This window comes from Leuciscus leuciscus (assembly GCF_965113295.1).
Source record: "Leuciscus leuciscus genome assembly, chromosome: 3".
In the NCBI taxonomy this organism is placed as follows: domain Eukaryota; kingdom Metazoa; phylum Chordata; class Actinopteri; order Cypriniformes; family Leuciscidae; genus Leuciscus; species Leuciscus leuciscus.
Window position 1 is genome coordinate 67,485,050 of NC_138727.1, and position 27,062 is coordinate 67,512,111.

The following is a 27,062-nucleotide window of genomic DNA, read 5'->3' on the forward strand; positions in this document are numbered from 1 at the left end:
CCTTTAAATAAAAGTCCTGGTCCTGATGGCTTGCCATTTGAATTTTATAGAACTTTTTGGAAAGAATTAAGAGAATTGATTTTCACTGTATTTAAAGATTGTTTAGGTTCTGGTGAATTAATAGAAACTATGAAACAAGGTCTTATTACACTTCTACCAAAACCAAATAAAGATAATCGTCACATTGAAAATCGGCTCTCCTAAATTCTGATTATAAATTGTTAACCTCTTTATTTGCAAGAAGATTAAAACCTTGTTTAGAAGATATTATTTCAATAACACAATCAGGCTTTATTAAGGGTATAGACATATTTCTAATAATATACGTCTTGTATTGGATATGATGGACTACTCTGATCTTATTGAAGAAGGAGCCATTAGACTTCTATAAGGCATTTGACTCTATTGAACATGAATTTATATATACAGCCTTAGATAAATTTGGATTTGGACTTAAGAATATGGTCAGAACTAGAGGTATAAACAGTAGTGTTTCCCTAGCAGAAGGTACATCTAAGCGTTTCATACTTAGTAGAGGTATTCGACAAGGTTGCCCGATTTCCCCCTTTTTGTTCTTAATTGCAGCAGAATTATTGAATCTTTCTACTGTAAATTGTATCAATGTTGAGGGTATAAGAATAGGTGATGATGTTATTTTAACATCTTGTATTTTTCTTAAAGATGAAAAGCAGGTTTTGAGTGTTTTGAAAGGACTGGATCTTTTTTCTCCTAATCAACACAGACAAGAGTGAAATACTTGCTGTTCATGACTCTAACAAAACTGTTATCAATGGTATTAAGGTCAAGCAGTCAGTGAAATATCTCGGCATAACAATTCATAAATCAGTGAAGGAAAGACTGGACAACAATTTGACCCCTAAGCTACAGAAAACAAAACACATTTTTAACAGATGGCTTCAAAGGGACTTAACTATACAAGGAAGAACATTGCTTTCAAAAGCGGAAGGAATCTCAAGATTGGTGTATCCGGCTTTATCGTTATATGTGGACAAAAGAACAGCAACGTCAATTGACTCTCTCTTATTTACATTTATTAGGAAAAACAAGACTGAATACATCAACAGGAAAACAATGATTAGGGACCATGCTGAGGGAGGCTTTAATGCTATTGACTTCACAACTCTCAATCAGGGGTTTCAAATCAACTGGGTCAAACAATGTATGCTTGGAGGAAATGTCCCTGGTTTTTCATTCCAAATCTATTATTATTATATTATAACCGCTGTGGTGGTTTAACGTTTTTGCTAAGTTGTCATTTTAAATGTAATAAGTTACCTATCCATTTATCAGATTTCCACAAGCAAGCACTGGATTCTTGCAAACTGGCTTTGAAACACAATTTTTCACCTCACAAATGCATTGTATGGAATAATCAATATATCCTGTATAAAAACAGGACGATATTTCATAAAGAATGTGTAGAAAAGAATATAATATGTATTTCAAAATGTATAAACACGGATGGGACTCTGATTAGTTATGACAAATGTAGTAAGGAAAACAGTATTAATATTACTCAGAGAATTTTTGAGAATAATCAATGGTATTTGGCCTAAACTTCTACAGCTTATCAAATCATCCTTACAATACTCTCCTTTAAAGGAAGACATTCCTCGATTAATGATAGATGGGATTGACTTGTTAGATAAAAAATGCAATAATATTCATATCAGAAGAACATTACTCTCTATAAGTAGTGTTTCTCCTAAAGCAGTGTCTTCATGGAAACGGATATATCCTTCTTTATCTTTATCTAACATATGGTCTATTCACTATAAGTTTGTGATACCAAACAAAGTCAAAGAAATCCACCTTAAAATCCTTCATAATTTTTACCCCTGCAAGTTATTTTGATCTAAATGTATGGATATTCACCCAGAATGCTCTTTTTGTGGATCTGAAAATGAATCAGTGATTCATTAGTTTTTTAATTGTCCCTTTACAGGAATGAGATTTCAGTGTTGATCTTTACATCCTTTAATAACCTTATTGACATCACTGAAGAAATGGTCCTGTTTTTGTCATGTAACACTGGTTCTGTCTCTTTAAATAATGCTATTAAAATCCTGTGCTTGCTTGGAAAAGGTCATATTCAGAAGTGTAAAGTTACAGCTTCAAACCCACATTTTATTGCATTTTGCTCTGAATTAAAACGTTTTGCTGAATCCCTCTGTAAATTAAATCAAAACAAAAAAAGCAGTGAAAACATACCAGATTTTAAATAAGGTTTTGTATCACCTGTAAATTGAGATATAATCTTTAGATAAGCTTTTCTACCCCCTACTTGAGTAAAAAAGTATTTATTTATTTATTTATTTATTTAATTATTTATTTGTCTATGTATTATTATTATTTAATCTTTGATATAATTGTTATTGTATTTTATTATTATTTTATTTGTTGTTTTATCAGATTTTTTTATTTGATTTTTTTATTCTATTATTCTAAATCCCTCGTAACAGATTGTTTGTTCTTATTCATTGCTAACTTTCGTTGGAATATAATAATATGTTTTCAAATGTCAAATGTTACTGGCAAAATGTTAATAAAAAAAAATTTAATAAAAAAAATCTGCATAGTTAAGGCGACAGAAAATGTTGAACGCGCATGTTTTCTGATCAGGCACTGAATAGAGTGACACATCAGGGGTCCTTCAGCGGCTGTCCCGCGCTCGAGCGCCTGATGACGTTCTGCCAAGAGCTTTGAGGCTTTGCTGTGGGGCCTTCAGAGCTACCCCAGTACCTGCCCTGCTCATTGAAATGGGAGAAATGCCCTTATGGTTAAGACGCATTAAGCTAGGGTTACAGTACTGGGTAAAACTTAGTGGGTGTAATCATACATTCCCAGCAAGGTGTCTGTTGCAAGAGGTTTCTGGAGATAATAGATACAATAATTTTTTTGTCATAATAAATAAGTGGGCAGGGAAGATGAGCATGGATCAGGGAGGTATTGTAGAACACACAAATTGGTTACCTATGCCCTATTGGGTGCTGCCTGAAATGTGTGTTGAGTTTGGTTTTCTTCAGGAAAAAAATAAATGTGAGGTGGCACCAAAAATAGAGGAATATCTTAATTCAATCAGTGAGAGTACTATGATTATTTTTACAGATGGATCTAGAGATCTAGTTAGTGGGAAAGCTGGATTTGGGGTATATGTGGAACTGTTAGGGTTGGAAATTGGTCGACGTATTTCTAATGGAAGTTCTGTTCTTACTGCTGAGTTAATGGCAATTTTATGGGCTCTATGGTGGATTGAGGAAGTAAAACCTAGAGAAGTAATTATTTGCTCTGATTCTGCAGCTGCTCTAGAAAATTTAAAAGTAGGAAAATCTAAAGCTCGTCCTGACATTGTATTTGACATCTTGAATGTGTTTTTTAGAATTAGGTTTGATTCTAACATCAGTTTTTGCTGGGTTCCCGGGCATGCTGGGGTGAGGGGGAATGTGCGGGTAGATAAAATAGCAAAGGAGAGCTTAGGAAGAGAAGTAGATGTCCATGTATTATTAGGGAGGGTGGAACTGAGGGAACAAATTAAAGAGGGTTTAATAAATGAATGGCAGAGAGGGTGGGAAAAGGAAATTAGGGGTAGACACTACTTTTCCATACAACCTAAAGTTAGGAAAAGACGTTCATTTAACATTTTGTCACGTAGGGACTCAGTTAAAATGTGTAGATTGAGGTTGGGGCACTGTGGGTTAAATTATTCTTTGTGCATTGTAGGAAAGCATGTTTCTGGCTTGTGTGAATGTGGGAGTCTTGAGACAGTAGGGCATGTTTTCCTGGAATGCAGAAAGTATAGGGCAGAAAGAAATATATTCTTTATTAAACTGACAGGACTTGGAGTTAAGGCTTTTTCTCTTTTATCTTTGTTTGGTCACAGTGACGAGCATAAACTGATCTCAAAGGCAGTTCTTCAGTTCTTGCATGATACAGGACTGTATGTAAGAATTTAAGTCAAACCCTGACCTGTGGAGGGCAGTAATACGCTCAGCAGCGTCTACACTGCCGGAATCCTATAGAAGAAGAAGAAGATGACGTTCTGCTAGTTCAAACTCTTCCGGTAGAACCGAGGAGACGCGGAACGTTAAAAACCCTCACAAACGATCATATGTCACGGTAAGTTCAGTCAGTCTTTATTTAATATCGTGTCATGTTATCATATCTGTGTTTATAAGACCATATGAAACATTTCTATTGAACTGAAAAGAACACAAACTGCGCTATAAAAAGGACTGGATATCGAAAGTGAAAGTGTAAAGTAAATATAACGGATTATTTTGATATCAGTCTGTGTTGATTTATTGAAAACTGAAACAGTCCTTAAAGCGACGTTATAAGCCGAGTTTCCTCACACATTTTCCGCCGTTTTGTTATCGACAAAGTACGGAGCCCCTGAGGGGACCTTTGCAAAAATATATATATGTTTGTCCCCTACTATGAAAACAGGATTGATAACCTTATTATCAAAACCTCAAAAAGATTTGTTGATGCTAGACAACTGGAGACCAATAACCTTATTATGTAGCGATTATAAACTTCTTGCTTTAGTGTACGCAAATCGCTTAAAGCATGTCATTAGAAAACTTATCGAAGAGTATCAATCAGCTTTTATAAAGGGAAGATATATTCACAATCATATTCGACTGATTCAAGATATGATTGACTACCAATCATTCATTCTATCAGATAGTCTTGTTTTATTCATAGATTTTTTCAAAGCTTTCGTCACTGTGGAACATGATTTCATGTTTACGGTGCTCAAAAAATTCGGATTTGGAGAAGGGTTCTGCAAAATCATAAACATGTTTTATAATGATATTTATATTTATGATATATATCTCCCTCAACCCTGGAATGACACCAAAAATTAAGATTTCGCGTGGTATTAGACAAGGTTGTCCTATTTCACCGAAATTATTTATTTTATGTACACAAATGCTAGCATATCTAATCGTAAATCACCCTCAAATTAAAGGAATCACCATTTTCGATTACGAATATCGAATAAGCCAATTTGCAGATGACACAGTAATCTTTTTAAAAGATAAATCTTTAATTGGAAAAGCCCTAGATATAATATCAGTTTTTTCCCAAAGCTTCAGGATTATGTCTAAACCTGAAAAAATGTGAAATACTATGTCTTCATCCATGTGCTGAGACAAATATAGACTCCATACCTGTCAAAACTGAACTAAAATACCTAGGATTAATAATGTCTAAAGATAGAAATAAGAGAGAAAAACTAAACATTGAAGGGAAAATAGAGAGTATGAAAAAATCTCTTAATCATTGGCTCACGAGAGATCTCTCTATTCTTGGTAGAATCTTATTAACAAAAGCAGAAGGTTTATCAAAATTAGTATATCCTTGTCAATCTCTTTATGCCCCCCCCCCCCCCCCCCCCCCCCCCCCCCCAGTTTAACTGGGTTAAAGCTTATTTGGCACAATCAAATTCCATATGGTTCCACATACCAAAATATATTTTCCAAAATGTTGGTGGATTAGAATTTTTGTTAAGGTGTGACTTTGAAATAACTAAACTAACAATCAAACTGTCTGACTTTCATAAAGAAATACTGCTCTACTGGAAAATGATGTTCACGCACAACTTCACACCGCATAGTTCCACCTTGTGGAATAATAGAGCCATATTAATTAACAGAAAGACACTATTTAAACAAGAATGGTACGATAAAAATGTTCTATATGTTACGGACTTGATGGATAAAAATGGCAGTCTGTTGCAGTTTAATTCCTTTGTCGATAAGTTTAATTTGAAATGCTTTTATAGAGAATTTAACCAAATCAGTAGAGCTATTCCACTTCCCTTAAAATTCATGATTAAAAGTATCCTCACAAACTCAAATGTGACTGTTAAACTTCCTGAATTAAAAATTGGTGAATTGAAATTTGGAGAAAGAAAATGTAATAACAAAATACTTGGAAGTGTGTTTAAAGAAAAACTATTCTATGATATCAAAAAGCCAACGAAAATAAAGATAACAGATCATCAAGTTACATTAACAAAGACTAGTTGTAGCTATCTTAAATGGCCAATTTCACCCAAGGTAAAAGAAATTCAGTTCAAATTAATAAATAATATTTATCCTGCTGCTGAAACCCTAAGGAAAAGGTTCAATTTTGAAGTTAATCCGTGTGTTTTTTGTATGACAGAACACGAAACAATTGAACACCTTGTTTTCTCTTGTTCAGTCACAATGGGGTTTTGGAAGGATGTTTATCGATGGTTAAATATCGGGATCAACAACTCTTTGTTTAACAAATTTCAAGTGATGATATACAGTATATGGATGGTGTGTCAAAAAAGGTATCTAAAATGGTGAACATTATTTTCATTATGGGAAAGTATCATATACACAAAAATAAGTGGAATAACAGCAAGCCCAACATAAACTGTTTTAAGAATGAAATAAAAAATTATATAGCATCTCTAAAGGTGTTATCGGAAGAAAACCAGTCCATAAATGAGTTATATGAAACAATGTCAGAGTCTCTTGCTCTTTGAGTTTACAGTCCTATGTTCTTAAACACACTTGAAGCACTATGTTGTTTTGTCACCCCCTGTAATTATTATTATTATTTTTTCTTATTTTTTTTCTTACTTGATATGTGAGTTGTACTGTTTTAAATGCGAGCACGTTTTTCTTTTTTTCTTCCTCAAACGAGTTCTTGATGTAAATTGAAGTTCAAGTTTATATGACATATTGTAAATTGAAAAAAAAAAAATATATATATATAGACTTCCGCGTGCGCACGCGTTACAATTTCCGGTTTGCGTTAGAGTGTCATTACTACAAATGTGGGAATAGGGATGAGATGAGAGTGTGCCTGGAGCATTCCTCCAGAGATCTGTCTTATTATAGTTTCTTTGTGGAATATTAGTGCGTTGGTCTTGTGAATAAATGTGGTGTTATATTGTAAAGGTACAGTAGGACTGCATTGTTTGTGGACTGTGCTTTACTGTAGGAAGACAAGCATGAATATGAACTTAATAAGCAGAATAAACTGACTATTATTCTCTGGTGTAGGTTACAATGCAGGTTAATGGCACACCATATGAAGAGAGTGAGTTTGTGAGAAGGAAATGTGGGTCAAGTCATCTGAAGATGAATAAGGAATATGCCTGGCAACTTTATCCACTGTGCTTCTGATTTAAAACTATTCTACTGGAGTTCCAGAAAAATAGTCTGAATAAAGGGAAAAAACTAAAAATAAAACTTAAAATACTCTAAAAGTTTGTGTGGGCCGGAATAATTCACATCATCCGATGTTCTTCAACTGGCTTTATTTGGGAGAAAAGCAATGATGGACCGTCCCTCAGTGGCGCCAGTTCACTAACAATCAAGCTATGGCAAGTTCATGACGTTATTAATCTCACAATATTACGTGACAATTTCAATTCAAGCAAGTCTAAAACGACAGATAAGAGCGAGACACGACTGCAGTTACGACATTAACCAACAGCACCAACCCATTTAAAACCTAAAACATATATTTAAGAGAATAATCACTTATTTGGGGACTGGAGATAAGCTGGTAACAGCAGCTTTATGAATGAATACAGATTCCCTTATGATCCTACAAAGAAAAGGTGGAATAGAGATCTCATAAATGAGTGAATTCGGCTGGTTTAAAGCCACTATAGGCCTACGTCACTAGCAGACGATGTGTGTTTATCTGATTAAAGTGTGTTTACCCCTTCACTATTTTCCTGTGACTGTGATCGGCTTTAAAGTAGTTTAAAGCACTCGCGTCTCTCCTCCCTCTGCCACTGTATGCTACCGCCACAAAGCACGTACGCCACACATGACGGCAGAAAATGACAACTTATTTAGATCTATGGCTTTGATTTTCTAGCCGTTTCAGAGTTCAACTTGTTTCATAAAATATATATTTTATATAAAATAATGTTCATAAATAATTTTCATAAACTTAAACCTATATAACTTTTTTTTGGATGTACTTATTTTTCTTTTTACTTCAGCAATAATCTGCCAAGGGTCTTCTTTAACCCTCTGGGGTCTGAGGGGTTTTTGGGGTCCTTGAGATGTTCTGACATGCCCTTACATTTGTGCTTTTTTCAGTTGCTTATAAACATATTAATGGCAAAGGTATAATTACACTCTATTTAGCACAAACAGGGCTACCATAATATGTGAGCAACATGTACATGTTTGTATTTTTGAGAGAATAATGTTTATGCATGGTTATTGAAAAAACTAAAAACTAAAGTTTCTGAAATAAGGCCACAAAACACATACTAAATATGTGACAATAAGACTTTTGACTAATTGATGTCGTTGCCTAGAGTTTTTTCTTCAAAATGATGTGAAAATCATCCTGCCCTTATCATTCACATAACACAATACATTGATTTAAATCTTGTAAAACACTTTTTGTTTGTAAAGACAATATGCGCAAGGGGCGTCAACAATTCAACACCATCATGCATATGTAGTGATTCACACCTCAGGAGACAATGGGGCCCGCATACTTAATGAGCCATTCATTCAGGTGTGTCACCTATAGCCACAAGAAAGAATGCAAGAGCAATATATATATTCTACCAAATTGGTTCACAGTTGGAAGCATGTCAATTTTTTTATTTTATTTTATTTTTTCACAAATTTTGCTTGCAAATTGTATAATATCCAAGGAAAACATGTCTAGTAATTGTGCAGTTAATTCTCATACTGTATTTTCAGTTTTGGAATATGTATCCTCTCCCCAAATTTGTCAATAATAAAACACAATAAAAATTATTTAAAGAAAAGGCTTATATTTACCTTTTAAAATTTGTTTACATCTACCTTGTAAATATATTTTTTTTTATTAAAAAGGTTACAATTACAACAACAATTGAAGTGTAATCTTTCTTTGTAAAAACTAAAGTATACATTTTATCATACATATTTCAAAGTTAAGGATTCATTACTTCGAATATAGCCTACATTGACAAAACATACTATATTTAACATATTAGCAAAAATTGGCAAACAAAAGCTTATTTGAGGTGGCAGATATTTTACAGTAAAAATGTGTAATCTATCCAAAACTGGTCAACAAAATGTTGTCTTTCATTTGCCTGTAACATAGGTCTTTCGTTTTTATTATAAGGAATATAAATGTTAATTTGCAGTTTAATACATTGCTTATACAAATACATTTTATTTCAACATATTTCAGTCGATTTTTACTCAGTATAGCAAAATAGTTTGCTAAAAGCAGATCATTCATTCACACACAGAAACGCAATTCAAATTTAAACCGTCTTTTTGCGAGTTGTGGTAAACAGCGCATCTCTGCCGTTCATTCATTCACACAGAAACGCGATTTACTTGAGAATGAAAAAAAACTTACTACAGTATTCCATCTGTTTCTCCTCGAAATACCAGCACTTCTGAGGTACGTTTTCCATTAGTATTATTCCTCACAGCGCTGCGAGACAGTGTAGACAAGTAGCTACAATGATCTGAATAAACTTGATGTGTTTTCTCGAGCTGATATGTCGGCGTTCACAGTTTGTATGGGATCGTCTCAGTCATTTGCGTTTGAATAGCGCGCGCTCTCCGTGGGCGGGGCCGATTATAACGTAATGAGCTGAGATGAGCTCGACTGGAATCGCTCTCTTTTAATACAGATTTCACAAGATGAGAATATTTGTTTTTTATATAAATGACTTAATTTAAAAGAAGAGAATTCAAGCTTCATGCCTGTGTCTTTGTATGCCTGTTTGACTGAGTATTCGCTGAGTTATTGTTCATTTTCGGACGCGTTTCAGAATGGACTTCACTGGCAGAGAGAAGGCAGAACTCGCTTCGTGTTTATTTTTCTTTATTTGGCAAAAAGCACAACACTTTGTTTTTATTGTGAGTATACACAAAAATAATACACATTTAACAGAATCGATTGATGTATGAAACTCCTATGGAAAATCAAAGTCAACAGAGTATTTATGAGTTTCTTTTACACTGATAAAAAAAAAGCGAGCTTTGTATCGCCGGCGATACCGTAGACCTCAGGGGGTTAATAATGATGTCAAACTTAAGTCTGTGCTCCCAAGCTTCAGTGTTTATGACATCAGAATGTCTAGGATTTTCTAATCTTTACCGAAATGATCATGTAAAGCATGCGTGTAAATCTAAGCTGTGTTTAGATGAATTAACTATTTGTTTTGAAATATTGATCTAGAATTTATGCGCTAAAATTAAAACGGAAAAGATCGGCCAAATTTGCTACAAATGTTCAGATATATCGCTAAACCTTTTTCCGCAAAATGGTTTTTAAATGTAAAAGCTTAAATGTAAACCTGACAATATGAAGTGATATTCCCTCGCTCTGACACTCCCTCAGGATTCGACATCAGAATGTCTGGGATTTTCTAATCTTTACTGAAATTATCATGTAAAGCAAAAGCGTAAATCTAAGCTGTGTTTAGGTGAATTAACTAGACGTCTGTTAAATTATAAGAGGAAATATATGTTTTAGTCCATTTCATTTATGATTGAATGATGCCTTTGTTGTGTTCATTCAGGGGTTTTCCTGGCTCAAAATGAGGCGGAGGTGGTAAAATCCTAATAATGTATTTTAATAATAAAGTAATTAAATTAGTATTTTTCGTAGACCATCATATAGCCTCATGTGTTTCTCACAGTATTTTAGTGGGTGGAGGTCGGTACCTCTAGGGGGGTCGGGGGTCATGCCCCCCCGTAAGAAAATTCTTTACATTTTAAAGATAAATTCATTAATCTGGTGCACTTTGAGTCACACAAATCCACTGTTAAACATAAATAATCCACCCGCAAACCGCCCATATTCTCTGATTTAGAAATCTGCATCTGATCATCACATTACAATTATTCAGATTCTCAGCGTTAAGCATGATGATATGGTAACATATGAAGTAGGCTAATTAAAAATGAACATTTATTTAAAATAAAAGTTGTTCTTTTGGCAAAATTACATTTCCTTAATAACCTAAACAGAGGCTTTACTCCCTTCAAACTTAAATTGTCGATGTTTCATTACATCACTGTTGGAAAACACTCAGAATAATTTTTTGTACCTTTTATAAAGGGAATTTCTTTCCCTAAATGTAGGCTATGCTCCATCTTTCATTTCAAAGTCTTAAATTTGATCAATATATTCAATTAAAATAATTAGACACTAGGCTGTTACCAATCAAATTAAATAATTTACATTGAAAAATTATAACTGTATTAAATGAGATTATTTTAAATATTTTTGAATATACAAATAAGGAATGTTGATAAGAATGATACTTTATGAAACTAAACCGCCAGTAGGAGGCGGCAGACGACCGTCTTAATGAGCGAGTCATTGAGTCATTCATTCAAACGATTCGTTCAAAAGGCTGATTTATTCAGAATGAGGCAGTTTATGAATAGGTTATTGAATCTTTGACTCAAACGATTCGTTCAAAAGGCTGATTTATTCAGAATGAGGCAGTTTATGAATAGGTAATTGAATCTTTGACTCAAACGATTCGTTCAAAAGGCTGATTTATTCAGAATGAGGCAGTTTATGAATGGGTTATTGAATCTTTGACTCAAACGATACGTTCAAAAGGCTGATTTATCCAGAATGAGGCAGTTTATGAATGGGTAATTGAATCTTTGACTCAACTGATTCGTTCAAAAGGCTGATTTATTCAGAATGAGGCAGTTTATGAATGGGTAATTGAATCTTTGACTCAACCGATTCGTTCAAAAGGCTGATTTATTCAGAATGAGGCAGTTTATGAATGGGTAATTGAATCTTTGACTCAACCGATTCGTTCAAACGGCTGATTAAATCCAGAATGAGGCAGTTTATGAATAGGTAATTGAATCTTTGACTCAACCGATTCGTTCAAACGGCTGATTTATCCAGAATGAGGCAGTTTATATGAATGGGTAATTGAATCTTTGACTCAACCGATTCGTTCAAAAGGCTGATTTATCCAGAATGAGGCAGTTTATATGAATGGGTAATTGAATCTTTGACTCAACCGATTCGTTCAAACGGCTGATTTATCCAGAATGAGGCAGTTTATATGAATGGGTAATTGAATCTTTGACTCAACCGATTCGTTCAAACGGCTGATTTATCCAGAATGAGGCAGTTTATATGAATGGGTAATTGAATCTTTGACTCAACCGATTCGTTCAAACGGCTGATTTATCCAGAATGAGGCAGTTTATGAATGGGTAATTGAATCTTTGACTCAACCGATTCGTTCAAACGGCTGATTTATCCAGAATGAGGCAGTTTATATGAATGGGTAATTGAATCTTTGACTCAACCGATTCGTTCAAAAGGCTGATTTATCCAGAATGAGGCAGTTTATATGAATGGGTAATTGAATCTTTGACTCAACCGATTCGTTCAAACGGCTGATTTATCCAGAATGAGGCAGTTTATATGAATGGGTAATTGAATCTTTGACTCAACCGATTCGTTCAAACGGCTGATTTATCCAGAATGAGGCAGTTTATATGAATGGGTAATTGAATCTTTGACTCAACCGATTCGTTCAAACGGCTGATTTATTCAGAATGAGGCAGTTTATGAATGGGTAATTGAATCTTTGACTCAACCGATTCGTTCAAACGGCTGATTTATCCAGAATGAGGCAGTTTATATGAATGGGTAATTGAATCTTTGACTCAACCGATTCGTTCAAAAGGCTGATTTATCCAGAATGAGGCAGTTTATATGAATGGATAATTGAATCTTTGACTCAACCGATTCGTTCAAAAGGCTGATTTATCCAGAATGAGGCAGTTTATATGAATGGGTAATTGAATCTCGGCTTCAGTCTTGATGGCATTCAGGAAAACAGCTCTCTGGTCGTGTGTAGCCTAGGCTATATATTGTTTCTTAACTATAATATGTTATAAATAACAGCGCGAGCCTCAACAGCGCAACATTGTTACCGTCAGTACATTAGGTAGGACTATATCATTATCAACCATAGGCTATCAATCACCACTTACTTTAAATTAAATAAAATAGAATCTTCCTCACGTTTTCGGTGATTCCCTAGTTATTTTTTATTTTTATATAGGCTAAAACATTTTTTAATCAGGGCATTTGTCCGGATGGGCTACAATTCTCTCTCACTTTTCCCTTAAAAAATTTTTTTTCCTTGATTGGTTTTCCCTGAAGAGAATTACGATGTTGAAAACGAAAGTAGAGTGACGCTCGTTCATTGTGTTTTACCGTGATGAGAGTTCTGTGTCTTTATTAAACTCAACACATTATAATGATTTATCTGTCATCCACCCTCGAATAATTGGAATGGAATGTTTTTTTATTACTTGCCCGCCCGACCCGTGGATTATCACTATAAGGTTTGAGAATGGACACAAGCGGTAACCTCAACAGAACCGTCACGGTGGAAAAAGTGTATCTGACCATGACTGTGTGTCCGAGTTTTGTCGAGATAATTCTCTATGCAGGAAAAACCCTGGTTCATACATTGATGTTCACAGCGAACATGTGCTGAAAATAATCTTGAATACACTGTAAATCTCTTAGAATTAAAGCTGCTGAATGTGATATAAATGTAATGCTCTCAGTGTCTCCATATAAAGGGAAGATGTGAGTCTCTGAGAACGAGTGCAGCGTCTCCAGAACCCAGCAGTGAGTCTCTGAAGAGTCACAGATCTATGAATAATCCCACAAATCCTGGAGATGGATTCAGTGACCTCTGACCCCAGGTGAGACACAATCCAGTGCTGGACACAATAGACCGACTCACACAACATCACAGATCATCTGAACTAATCATTTAGATTTAATCCAGTGTAAAGATTTGTATAAATTATCATATCTTTTCTTAGTATCTCCAGGAAGAGGAAGAGATCTTCATCTCCAGAACCCAGCTGTGTGTCTCTGAAGAGTGACGGATCCATTTATCATCTACCTCCTAACCTCAGTGATGAACCAGCGACCTCTGACCTCAGTGATGAACCAGCGACCTCTGACCTCAGGTGAGGATAAACGTGACCTAGACCTAAGACCAAAATTTGTAGTTGTTTTTGCAGAAAACACTGTAATGGCTTTCCTGACCTGACCATCAGTCATGTGTCGAAATTGCATTTTTGAAAGAAAAGAAACAGATAAGTTGAATCTGTGCATAAGTCACATGTTATTATTACAGGTATAAAGTGGCTCTACAGAGGACAATAGTGTTAAATTTGAGTTATTTTGTCAATTATTGGATATTGGTTTTGTAATATCGCACCAAATATTGTGTATTCACAGTAGTGTCCATCACAGCACCAAATACTGACATGCTTAAAGATTTAATAGGATATTTATTTTCAAACTTAAACATTTTTACATTTTAATCTGACCTCAAACATGCCCTAGATATTGATTGAAATCGGTCAGATTCTTTATTATTATTCAGTCTCACTTTACAATAAGAATTCATCAGTTAATTCATCAGTTAACATAAACGGACAATGAACAATACTTTTAAAGCATTTATTAATCTTAGTTCAAGTTAATTTCAGTATTTACTAATTAATACATTATTATTATCAAAAGTTGTAACTCTATTATTTAATGGACCTGAGCTAATGTGAACTAACAATGACCAGCTGTATTTTTTAAACTAGTGTTAACAAAGGATAATTTAAGAAATGAATAAATTATAATTTTATTTATTTTTAAAATAAATATATTTTAAACCCCAACTAGAACTAAGAGACCACAACTTCAACATAACAAAATATATTCCTGAAAATATTATTTATTAATCTTAGTTCATGTTAATTTCAGTTTTACTAATTAATACATTATTAAAATCCTCGGGTCGGGTTCCCGGCCGGTGTCCGTTCTCAAACCGTATAGTTTGCCGATAGCGCTGCACGGGTCATCATCATCCGCGGGTCGGGCGGACAAGTCATAAAAACGTAATATTCCAGTTAACCGAGGGTGGATGACAGATTAATCATTATAATGTGTTGAGTTTAATAAAGACACGGAACTCTCATCACAGTAAAACACAATGAACGTGCGTCACTCTTTTACTTTCATTTTCAACAGCGTAATTCTCTTCAGGGAAAACCAGTCAAGGAAAACACATGCCAAGGCTCGACAGTAACGCTTGTCCGGGACACGGGTGTTTTTGTTTTGTTTTTGAAGGGACAAGTGAGAGAGAATTGTACTTGCCCAACCGGACAAATGATTAAACCGGCCCTGATTAAAACGCCAATATCAAAACATTTAATAAAAAATAACAAGGGAATCACCAAAAACGCGAGGATGATTCTGACTTTATTTCATTTAATGTAAGTGGCGATTGATCGCCTATAGTTGATCATAATATAAATGTCTTGCCATGTTTCCCTACGTTTTGATTGTTAACAGCCTAGTGTCTTATTCCAATTGAATGTATTGATCAATTTGAAGAATTTGAAATGAAAGATGAGCCTACATTTAATACAATTAGGGAAAAATGCCCTTTATAAAGGTAAAAAAAATTATTCTCATAAGATTGTTTTCCAACAGTGATTTAATGAAACATTGACAATTTAAGTTTGAAGGGAGTAAAGCCTCTGTTTAGGTTATTGAGGAAATGTAATTTTGCCAAAAGAAGAACTTTTATTTTAAATAAATGTTCATTTTAAATCAGCCTACTTCATATGTTACCATATCATCATGCTTAACACTGAGAATCTGAATAACTGTAATGTGATGATCAGATGCAGATCTAAATCAGAGAATATCATATTTTGGGCGGTTGGCGGGCGGATTATTTATTTTTAACAGTGGATTTGTGTGACTCAAAGTGCACCAGATTAATGAATTTATCTTTAAAATGTACAAAATGTTCTTCCGGGGGGGCATGACCCCTGACCCCCCGAGAGGTACCGACCTCCACTCACTAAAATACTGTGGGAAACACAGTCGGCTCTATGATGGTCTACGAAAAATACTAATTTTATTATCTTACTATTAAAATACATGATCAGGATTTTACCACCTCCGCCTGGTTTTGAGCCAGGAAAACCCCTGAATGTTGTTTATAAGGAGAATCTGTTAAACTGACAATGTTCATTAATGTGTTGCTGTTCCTTGCATGTTTTATTCACAAACATGTTTTATGTGTGTATTTTGTTACCATTCAGAGATGATCAGACTGGAGACCAGGATTCTCCTCAACCAGTGAATAATGAACTACAGAGAGTCAAACACAGACACAAAGCCAGCATGAAGAACAAGTATGAGAGATTATTTGAGGGACTGAAACTCCAAGAGAATGAAACCCTCCTGAACAGGATCTACACACAGCTCTACATCATAGAGGGAGAGAGAGAAGGAGTGAAAGAAGAACATGAGGTTTTACAGATGGAGAAAACAGCCAGAACACAACACTCACAAGACACTCCAATCTACTGCAATGACATCTTTAAAGCCTCTCCTGAACCAGGACGTGAGGAGAAAGAGCAGATCAAGACTGTTCTCACTAAAGGCATCGCTGGAATCGGGAAAACCGTCTCTGTGCAGAAGTTCATTCTGGACTGGGCCGAGGGAAAAGACAATCAGGATGTAGATTTCATGTTTGTGCTTCCATTTCGAGAGCTGAACTTGATCCGAGATGATCAGTACAGTCTTCACAGACTTCTGCTGGACTTTCATCCTGAACTTCAAGATCTGGACTCAAAGATTTATGAGGAGAGTAAAGTTGTGTTCATCTTTGATGGTCTGGATGAAAGCAGAATCACACTGAGGTTTTCAGGCAAAAAGAAAGTTTCTGATGTGACTGAGACTTCATCAGTGGGTGTGTTGATGTCAAAGCTCATGAAAGGAGATCTGCTTCCCTCGGCTCTCATCTGGATCACCTCCAGACCAGCAGCAGCCAATCAGATCCCCTCCAAATACATCCACCGTCTGACAGAGATTCAGGGATTCAATGAGCCTCAGAAGGAGGAATATTTCAGGAAGAGAATCAGTGACGAGCATCAAGCCAGCAGAATCATCTCACACATCAGAAGAGCAAGAAGCCTCCACATCATGTGCCACATACCCGTCTTCTGCTGGATCTCCTCCACTGTGCTTCAGAAGCTCCTGGAAGAAGATCTGAGTGCAGAAATCCCTCAAACTCTGACTGAAATGTACATCCACTTCCTGCTGATTCAGATCAACATGAGGAATCAGAAGTATGAAGAGAGAGATCCAGAGAAACTCCTGCAGTCCAACAGAGAAGTGATTGTGAAACTTGCTGAAGTGGCTTTCCATCAGCTGATGAAGGGCAATGTGATGTTCTATGAGGAGGACCTGATTGAGAGCGGCATAGACGTCACTGACGCCTCGGTGCATTCTGGGATTTGCACTGAGATCTTTAAGGAGGAATCTGTGATTCATCAGAGGAAAGTCTACAGCTTCATTCATCTGAGCGTTCAGGAGTTTCTCGCTGCTTTCTATGTGTTTTACTGCTATTTAATGAAGAACAAGGAACCACTGCAGCTTCTGGATGTATTCAGCTCTGATGAAGTCTCTCTGTATGATCTACTAAGATCAGCAGTAGATAAAGCCCTCAGGAGTGAGAATGGACGGCTGGATCTGTTCCTGCGGTTCCTGCTGGGCGTCTCACTGGAGTCCAATCAGAGACTCTTACAGGATCTACTGACACACACAGAGAACAGCTCAGAGAACATCAGGAGAACCACACAGGACATTAAAGACAAGATCAAAGGTCCGAATGCTCATCTCTCAGCTGATCAATCCATCAATCTGTTCCTCTGTCTGCTGGAAGTGAAAGATCAGACTCTGTCTAGAGAGATTCAGGAGTTTGTGAAATCAGACAAACACTCAGAGGAGAAACTCTCTCCGTCTCACTGCTCAACAATCTCCTACATGCTTCAGATCTCAGAGGAGCCGCTGGATGAGCTGAACCTCAAGAAATACAACACATCAGCTGAGGGTAGAAGAAGACTGGTACCAGCTGTGGTCAACTGCAGAAAAGCTCTGTGAGTGTTTAATCATTAATAGCTAAAGAATCCTTTTTAATAATGCATGTTACATCTTTACAGGGGTCATGACATGGAGTTTTTACATTATTTATTATATTCCCTGAGGTTCACTTATACTAGGGGAGCCAAACTCAGTTCCCTAGAGCTCAGGTTTTCAAGTTTTCACAGGTTTTTGGAGAATGGAGTTACATTTAAAATAAAAATAATATTTTGTTTTCATAAAGTCATAGTCTATAGGCCTGTATAAAAGGAATTAATATGCTAAATATATTTGACTTAAATAATTAACAGATTAACAAAAGAAAAGAGAAAGCTGTGTGACAGTATTCTGCTGAGTTTGGTTTATTTTTGTGAAGCGCTCCACAAACTAGTTGACGGGAAGGAAACCGAGACGCCAGAAAACACATCCTGTTTGTTTATTTTACAAAGTCACATGGTGCGTTCCATCTGACCGTAAGTGGACTGAGAAGTGGACTTCACAGGGTATTTCACCATCTTAAGTGAGACTCCAATCTGAAGTGAACGAACATGTTCAGTTCAAAGGGCACTGCAAACGGCGTAGGGAATAAGGGAACATCCATACATCACTTCACAGGAAGTGGAGAGCGAAGATCATCCAACTGTCATTGTGCACCGCATCACCAGTCTGAACTAACCATAGAGCAGAGCCGTTGGAAGAGATTTTAACATTTACATTTCTATCGACTCTGAGTTTAGATATGCATTTGAGTATTCGTAAATATTGTTATTATTATACAAACTAGAGTATTTATGAATGGTTGGGGTGATGCATGTTACATTTCCATATTCTACTGTATGAATATCTACACAAATTAAAAGTGTTGAGAAGCAGCTAGGCACAGTCATTTATTAATTTTTTTTATTACTTTATTTACCTCAGAAAATGTTTGCTAATTGCTATGCAGCTGCGGGTGGGAAAGAAAACGCACGAGATGAGACCTCTACATTTATTAAGACCATATTAAGAGCACATTTATGTATTGATAACCAAATCAAAAATTATTTTGATATTAAATGACCGTTATAGTACAGCTTATGTTTAGTCATAAAGTAGCCTAGTAATAAACTAATACAATGTTTTGATTTTTATTTATTAGATAGGCTACGTGTTTTGTATATATAGGCCTATTATATGAATTTAAATTTGAAAGTAAAGTAAATTACAATATTTATTTAAGTTATATAATAATCTGCGCAACCCCGTTGTTGCCTTTCACTGATGACGTTGCAGAGCATTCCAAATGAGTGATTATTGTCAGCGAAGTCCACTTCAACTGATGTACCATGTTCAGGGAGTAGGGATCAGTGAACACTGCGTAGGGACCCTGTCGAATGGCACACACCTACAGTGTTCTGGTTTATTGGGAGTGTACACAAATTAATTTAAATACTTAGCAGTTTTGAATAGAGATGTGCCGATCCAATACTCAGTATCGGTATCCAAATCCGATGTTGTGCATAAACTATTGTGTTATTGTTAAGCCTCACAAAAGCTACTAAAACATTATAAAGAACCATCAACTTTTTGTGGACTATATTATAAGTGTTCTAAAGCCACTCCATATTATTATTTATTATTTATTTATTTCAGACACGTCAATAATGGTCCATATAAAAAAAAAAAGAGACACATAAAACCAATACATTTATCTCCTGTATAGGCTCATAAGCCAGTGAGTCCAAATACTAGAAGAATATCTCACCGAGCTTAGTCCAGGGTTGGTCAATGCAGTGATGATACTGTTCGCCGAGCTCGAAAGCCTGCACATGCACCTGTACATAAGATTTAGCAGTACAGCAGGGCAGTTTGGCAAACCCACATTTACACACATTTGGCTTGCACTACTCCATCGTGGGACCCTCAGTAGCATCGGCATGGCATCATTATACGCTACAATTAGCTTTTGCATACTACTCTTTTTGTAGCGCCTCCACAGGTGAGCAGTGTACATGGTAGTGCAATATGCCTTAAAGAGTCTGATTTTAACAGGTGTTGAGCACATTCCAAACCTGCGGATCAGCATGTTAGCCTGTCCATAAAGCATGCCACACTGTCTGTAAATGTCTCTGTCATCAGACAAGTCTGCAGTCACATAGTGCCCCTAATATTTACATTCATTAGTGACCTTAAGTCTATTGCCTGACAAAAAGAAATCAGGGAATGTCAGTTTGGAGTCCTCTCTGCTCCGGGCTATCATGATAATGCTTTTCTTTGAGTTGTATTTTATATCAAAGTCTGTTCCATACTGAGAGCACACATGCAACAGCTCTTGTAACCCCGCGCTATATGGACAGAAAATAACAAGGTCATCAGCGTACATTAGGTGGTTAATGGTACTGTTGCCAACCCTACAGCCCGTTCCACAATCATTTAAAAGCCTTGACAAGTCGTCCATATATACATTAAATAAAAACGGAGACAAAATGCTGCCCTGTCTTACTCCATTTGACACACAAAAAGATGCAGATAAGCAATTTCCCCATTTAACAGACATTAACTGATGGCCATTCCAGAAAACCAGAATTCCCACAAGACATTTTGGAGCACCTTTCTTGTACAACTTAGAAAATAATTTGTCATGGTTTACATAGTCAAAGATCTTTGAGGCATCAATAAAACACATAACAATTGTTGTATTATGTCTATTGTACAGATCCAAGATTTCTTTCAAAGCAAAAATGCACATGTCTCTTCCATGTTTGGGTTTAAAGCCAAACTGGTTATCAGAGGTCAGCAAAAACTCTTCCAACTTATTCAGAATGGACTTTTCCAGTACCTTAGACAGAGTGCTGGCCAGAGCTATAGGTCTATAATTGTCTTTACTGTTAATTTTGCCAGTTTTGTCTTTTACAATTGGAACCAAAATGACAGACAATAATCGGTCGGGTAAGACTCCATGTATTAGAGAGCCTGTAAAACAAATGGTGAGCAAGGGATACAGTTTCCTGCTAGCATATTTTAAATGCTCAGCAGATACCCCGTCTGCACCACATGCCTTGTTGTAATCCAGCTTCATCACTATCTCAAAGACTTCTTGTGGAGTGACAATCACATATTCACTCTTCTCAATTTTGTTAACAATACAAGAATTATTCTTAACAGCATTGAAAATGTCAAAGTAATGCTTCTGCCACATCTGTGTAATCTGTTCTGCTCCATTTACACCATCAGTATGTGTTGGTAGGAACAGTTTATTGCTGTTCATTCTTTTTATTTCTTTCCAGAATTCTGTAGGGCTATTGCTTTTGTAAGGCCCGCTATATTGGCCCAATCTGCCGGTTCGCCAATACACGGGGAAGGTTGTCACGTGTTCTGTCCTCACTCATGCAAAGTATTTGTTGGTTAAATTTGCAATACATTAATCATGTACTCACTCGTTAATTCATCTGACTCCATACATGAAAGGTTTTAATAATATCTGTGCCTCACTAAAAGTGAGCGAATGTTTGACTATTCCTTTAACCATTAAATGAACAATGTCAAAATCAGTTATAATAATCATTTGTAACAATTTAATATTTCAGATATCAGAGATCAATTCCACAATCAATCCAAATATCTAAAACATGGTTATACATTGATTACATCAAATAGTCTTACCCAGCTTGACCAGAGAGAGAGAGAGAGAGAGAGAGAGAGAGAGAGAGAGAGAGAGAGAGAGAGAGAGAGAGAGAGAGAGAGAGAGAGAGAGAGAGAGAGAGAGAGAGAGAGAGAGAGAGAGAGAGAGAGGGAGAGAGAGAGAGAGAGAGAGAAAGGGGAAAGAAAGAGAGAGAGAGGGAGAGAGAGAGAGAGAGAGAGAGAGAGAGAGAGAGAGATAGAGAGATAGAGAGAGAGAAAGGGAAAGAAAGAGAGAGAGAGGAGAGAGAGAGAGAGAGAGAGAGCGAGAGAAACCACCTAGTCAATTCCACGTCCAGCCAAGAAGAAGCGCCAGAGAGAGCCAGAACACCTTCCTTTATCCTCTGTCCAGGTGACAAGGGGGATGGGGTGAGACCACCCTCAAATGGCTTCTATCCCACAGAAGGGGGGTTGCCTTATCTGGCATTATCTCTAAACCGGTTTCCTATGAACTTCTATAAACCTTATTTCCTTTTATTTTATCTATCTGGATATGAGATATCTGTACCACTCACTTTGAGACATTTCAAATGACACCAAAAGCATAACAGTCAATGATAAACATTCACATTAAACCATGTTCTTGTGTGAGTTCTTTGTTGTTAGTTCATGTGCTTCTGTGAGTTAAAATGTTAATCAGCCAGCATGGCCCTTTTGTCCCATAGATCAGGCCTCAACCAGTATTTTCAGTCTTACACTTTCCCTCCTTGATCCCGTGGGTCACATTCCGATGAACACTTACGGGGTCACAGTAAGACGTTTGTTATAATCCTTGAAGATGTAGCACAAAAATTGTCTTTGCAATGTTGGCATCTGTAGAAGCTCAGTGGGCGGTGTTCACCTGCAGAACACCTGTTCTCACCAGGTGTATAGCTTGAGTCCAGCGGGTGGATGAATGCGTTCAGGTTCTCTTCCTGTAATCCTGTGACGTGAGCAAAGTTCATAGAGTCAATCTGGACCTTTTGTGACTTGTTCAGTTGACGTGCCATTCCTTCATGGAGAAACTTCCGCTTCCCTGGCACCTTCTCCACGATGATGATCTGACCCTTCTTGACCAACCCTGTCACCTCCAGCGGTACGGTTGTCTGGGCAGACCTCAGTGGATGAAGGGCTTCTCCTTGGTTCCACACGGCTTTGTGTGAGACACCTGAAAAGCATCTTAAATGTCCGCTTCACGATTGAGCACATATGAACTTACAGTCGTAAGGAAATGCGTAGGAACGCATAATGCAATAAGGAAAAATCATGTCATGTTCAATGTAAATGTTCATGTCAGCAATTGTGAGTGGTACGTTTGGTCTCATTAATTACCTGATTTTTAAATTACCACGCCAATAGTACTCCTATAGAGGGTCAAGGAAGGACAAAGGAAGATCTTACAAGCTCTTACCCTGTTTCTAGAAACATTTAAATAAATGGCATTCTAACAAAACAACCAGTGCTATTTTGGTGTAACCAAACATAGAGATTCAATTGAATTGATGTCCAAATACATTGTTGCAAGTAAAATGGACAATATACAAATATGCAGATAAGTTTCAGAAATGTTTTTCTGAATTACTCAAAGGAAATCAAAATAAGTTTCAGAAATTAAAATCAAAATAAGTTTCAGAAATGTTTTTCTGAATTACTCAAAGGAAAAAATGCAGAAATCAAAATAAGTTTCAGAAAATTAAAATCAAAATAGGTTTCAGAAATGCAGCAAGAGGTCGGTGTAAACCAATCAATGGTTTTGTGTGTTTGTGTGAGAATTTTTTTAGAATGTCAGAGTGTATTTTTGTGTGTGTGTGTGTGTGTGTGTGTGTGTGTGTGTGTGTGTGTGTGTGTGTGTCTGTGAGAGAGTGTGTTTGAGAGTGTGTGTATTGATCTGGCTAAGTCACAGTCGATGACAGAGTTGAATTGTAAATTTTTGTACTTGATTGAATTGGTCTCACTTCAGATTTATCCATTTTAATTATGTTTCTGTTATTAGTGGTAAGTTGAGAAATCAGGGGCCCTCTGATCTTCCAACTCCCACCAACAATCATAGAGTTTGAAATTTAATGGCAGGTCTGCCTTAGAATTTGTCTTGATTTGTGACTGTAGCCATTCAGTTGTTCATGTGTGTTACATTAGTTAGCAGTTTGTTGTGAATAGCGTATGCTATTCTCTGTGTCTCTGTTAGACCATGATCATGAGATCAGCTCCACCCTGTGTGTGTGAAGCTATCTGGATCTGTTAGTGTGAAGATGACACATCTTCGTCTGATGTGCAGTGTTCAGCCTGGATAGACCATCTACCCCAGGTGATGTTGCTGTGAGGGTATAGTGATGGAGGGGTGTGTTCAGTGTTCATGTCTAGGAGATGGGTGGAATCTAATCTATAACAATTGTGTTGCAAATTTCGATCCAGTTCTAAACTGGGAGGCCATATTTATGCAGTAATGTGATAGTGTGACGTGTGAAAAGGCCTTTTATAATGTCTTTTCACCCATCTCCCGAGTCTCAGGTTATGTTCGAACAATTCCGCTGTCATGGATTTGCTCCAGGTGGGCTCCACCATTTTGCAGAAGTAGCCTAAGCCTGAGACCGAAAACAGAGGAGAGCGAACCACAGATAATTCCAATATTTCAAAAGCATTAAATTCAGATGTGTAGAATTCTTTTACTTGTTAGCCATTTTAATTCCAGATGTCACATGAAACCGAGTTTCATTGACCACGTCTGGATTGTTGCTGTTGTCTCAGTGTGTTGTGACACCTGAAGTTGCTTTTTCAGTTCAGGCTTCAGTCTGCTGCATGTGCAATGCATTCACACATTTTAATTTGTGCAGATATTTTTTGACCTGCAAAAAACTGTGGTACTTCTGTCTGCTGTTTAGCATTTCACACCCTCCTCGTAAATTTACTTATCTTATCAGATTCAATTCAGTTGGTGCACCCCAGTCAGGGATTATTTAGCGTGCTATTACCTGTGCCACACTCCTAGCCGTGTTTTCTAACGGTGAAAAATAAAGGCATACTCCGCCTCTTTTGGCACTGGGTAGCACACAAATGAAATTCTGTTTCAGAAATTCAATTTTAATGATGAAAGTCACACTTCTCCAATTATTGTCCTGCTCGGCGAGTGTAATATAATGTTTATTATAATTCAAGTTATAATATAATTATATTCTTTAACAATACAAGTCAAATTATATTGTTTTCGGTCTCTGGAACAACTTAACACATGGTCAAATCTCTACTTGTTCTCATGTCAATACATTTTAATATTAAAAGGCCTTTTGGCTCAGGGCTGATAAGATGTACATTCGCTGTTTTTCTTTTTCCCTTTGCTAGGTTTCAAATACCTTTTCTTCTCATTTAGTCTTTTTAAATGGCCATTATAACGTTTGATTCTTCTATTTACTCTTACTTTATATTTTTCCGTTTATAGATAAGGAAACTATATCGCTTTGCAGTCCTTCTCCTAAGGATGCACGACACAAGTGGTCAGTCCCGAAGATCAGAAGCTGAGGCAATGGCTAAATATCTAGGACGTTGCCGTAATCCCAACGCGCAACAATCAAAGATATATTCAGTAGCCCTCTTGGATGCCCTTCAGGAACTTAATTCAACCGTTTTCCAAAACTATTAAATTAGAACAGAAGTCATCGGAAGCGTCCAAGCTAGGTTAATCAACCAGCGTAAAGCTGATCCTAGTCGGACTAACCCATCCTCTCATCCAAGCAGCCCGCACACTTCCTGATATCAGTTATTAACCGTCGTTAATCTCTGACGCAATCTTGTGGAATATACGAATCCGTTAATCTATTTTGGAAAAAACAAATCTCAGAGTAATTCAGAATACATTCAAACATAACAATATTTCGTTCTCTGAAGCCTTAAATATGAAAAGGTTTTTTGTTTCAGGATTAAATTAGATGCGTTCGCTGTTTCTGATTTTCAAATTCATTGTGAATCACATTATAGCCATCAAATTCAGCACAGACACACGCGTTCACTTCATTTAACACAGGACACATGGCCTAGAATACAACATCTACAACCCTTTTACCTAAGTGTTCCAAATACACCCACAGCAAAACAATAGAATACAACATCTATATCACCTTTGCCTAAGTGTTTCAACTACACGTACAGTAAAGTAATCCTGTGTTTAAAGAATAAACTTTAAATTAGTCTATGTGCATGTTGTAGCACAAACAACCAAATTGTGTTCTATGTGCACGATGTGTAGTGCACGATGTGTTAAGCACAATTTCAAGTTTGAAAATGCAGAATTTAGATGTTAACCCTCTGAGGTCGACAAACGCGCCCACGCGTTTTGCTGGATTTTTTTCAGTTCAGTTCAAAAGAAATTAATTTTGCTCTGTTGACTTTGATATTACAAGCAAGTTTCATACATCAATCGATTCTGTTAAATGTGTATTATTTTTGTGTATACTCACAATAAAAACAAAGTGTTGTGCTTTTTGCCAAATAAAGAAAAATAAACGTGATGCGAGTTCTGCCTTCTCTCTGTCAGTGAAGACCATTCTGAAACGCGTCCGAAAATGAACAATAACTCAACGAATACTGAGTCAAACAGGCATACAGTCACACAGGCATGAAGCTTGAATTCTCTTCTTTAAAATGAGGTAATTTATAAAAAAAAAAAATATTCTCATCTTGTGAAATCTGTGTTAAAAGAGAGCGATTCCAGTCGAGCTCATTAGAGCTCATTCAAAGGTAATGTGACTCCGCCCACGGAGAGCGCGTGCTATTCAAACGCAAATTACTGAGGCAAACCTGTGAACGCCCCCATATCAGCTCGAGAAAACACAAGTTTATTCAGATCATTGTAGCCTACGTGTTTACACCATCTGGCAGCGCTGTGAGGAATAATAATAACGGAAAATCTACCTCAGAGTGCGGGTATTGCAGGAGAGAGGATCCGAATATGTAGTACGTTTTTTTTCCTTCTCAAGTTAATCGCGTTTCTGTGAATGAATGAACGGCAGCCGCAGAGATGCGCGCTGTTTATCACAGCTCGCAAAAAGACAGTTTAAATTTAAATTGCGTCTCTGTGTGAATGAATGATGATGTTTTAGCAAACTGTATTGCTATACTGAGATGAGTAAACTGAAAATTAACATTTATATGCCCTAATATTTCATAAAAACAACGTTACAGTCAGGCGTTTCTGTTTGTGAATGAATGTTTCGGTTTTAGCAAACTGTATTGCTATACTGAGTAAAAATCGACTGAAATGTTGAAATAAAATGTATTTGTATAAGCAACGTATTAAACTGCAAATTAACATTTATATTTCTTATAATAAAAATGAAAGACCTATGTTACAGACATATGAAAGACAACATTTCGTTGATTAGTTTTGGATAGATTATACATTTTTACTGTAAAATATCTGCCAA

The 27,062-nt window shown here is 36.4% G+C and overlaps 1 protein-coding gene and 1 long non-coding RNA gene across 8 annotated transcripts in view; one reads left to right on the forward strand and one right to left on the reverse strand.

Annotated features, from left to right (window-relative positions):
* LOC309494180 overlaps nt 1-27,062 on the reverse strand; it is a 243,646-nt gene that overhangs the window by 136,112 nt on the left and 80,472 nt on the right. The window lies entirely within an intron of this gene.
* LOC309494170 (NLR family CARD domain-containing protein 3-like) overlaps nt 1-27,062 on the forward strand; it is a 132,466-nt gene that overhangs the window by 98,936 nt on the left and 6,468 nt on the right. The window contains exons 3-4 of one of the 6 annotated variants that reach the window (XM_082163419.1): nt 13,888-14,039; nt 16,188-18,029. The exons of 4 other annotated variants lie outside the window; for them this stretch is intronic. In XM_082163419.1, coding sequence (XP_082019545.1) covers nt 13,888-14,039; nt 16,188-18,029 — 1,994 coding nt within the window. Of the gene's footprint in view, nt 1-13,887; nt 14,040-16,187; nt 21,260-27,062 lie in introns of those variants that run through there. One more of the 6 variants, XM_082163420.1, reaches the window with a different exon arrangement.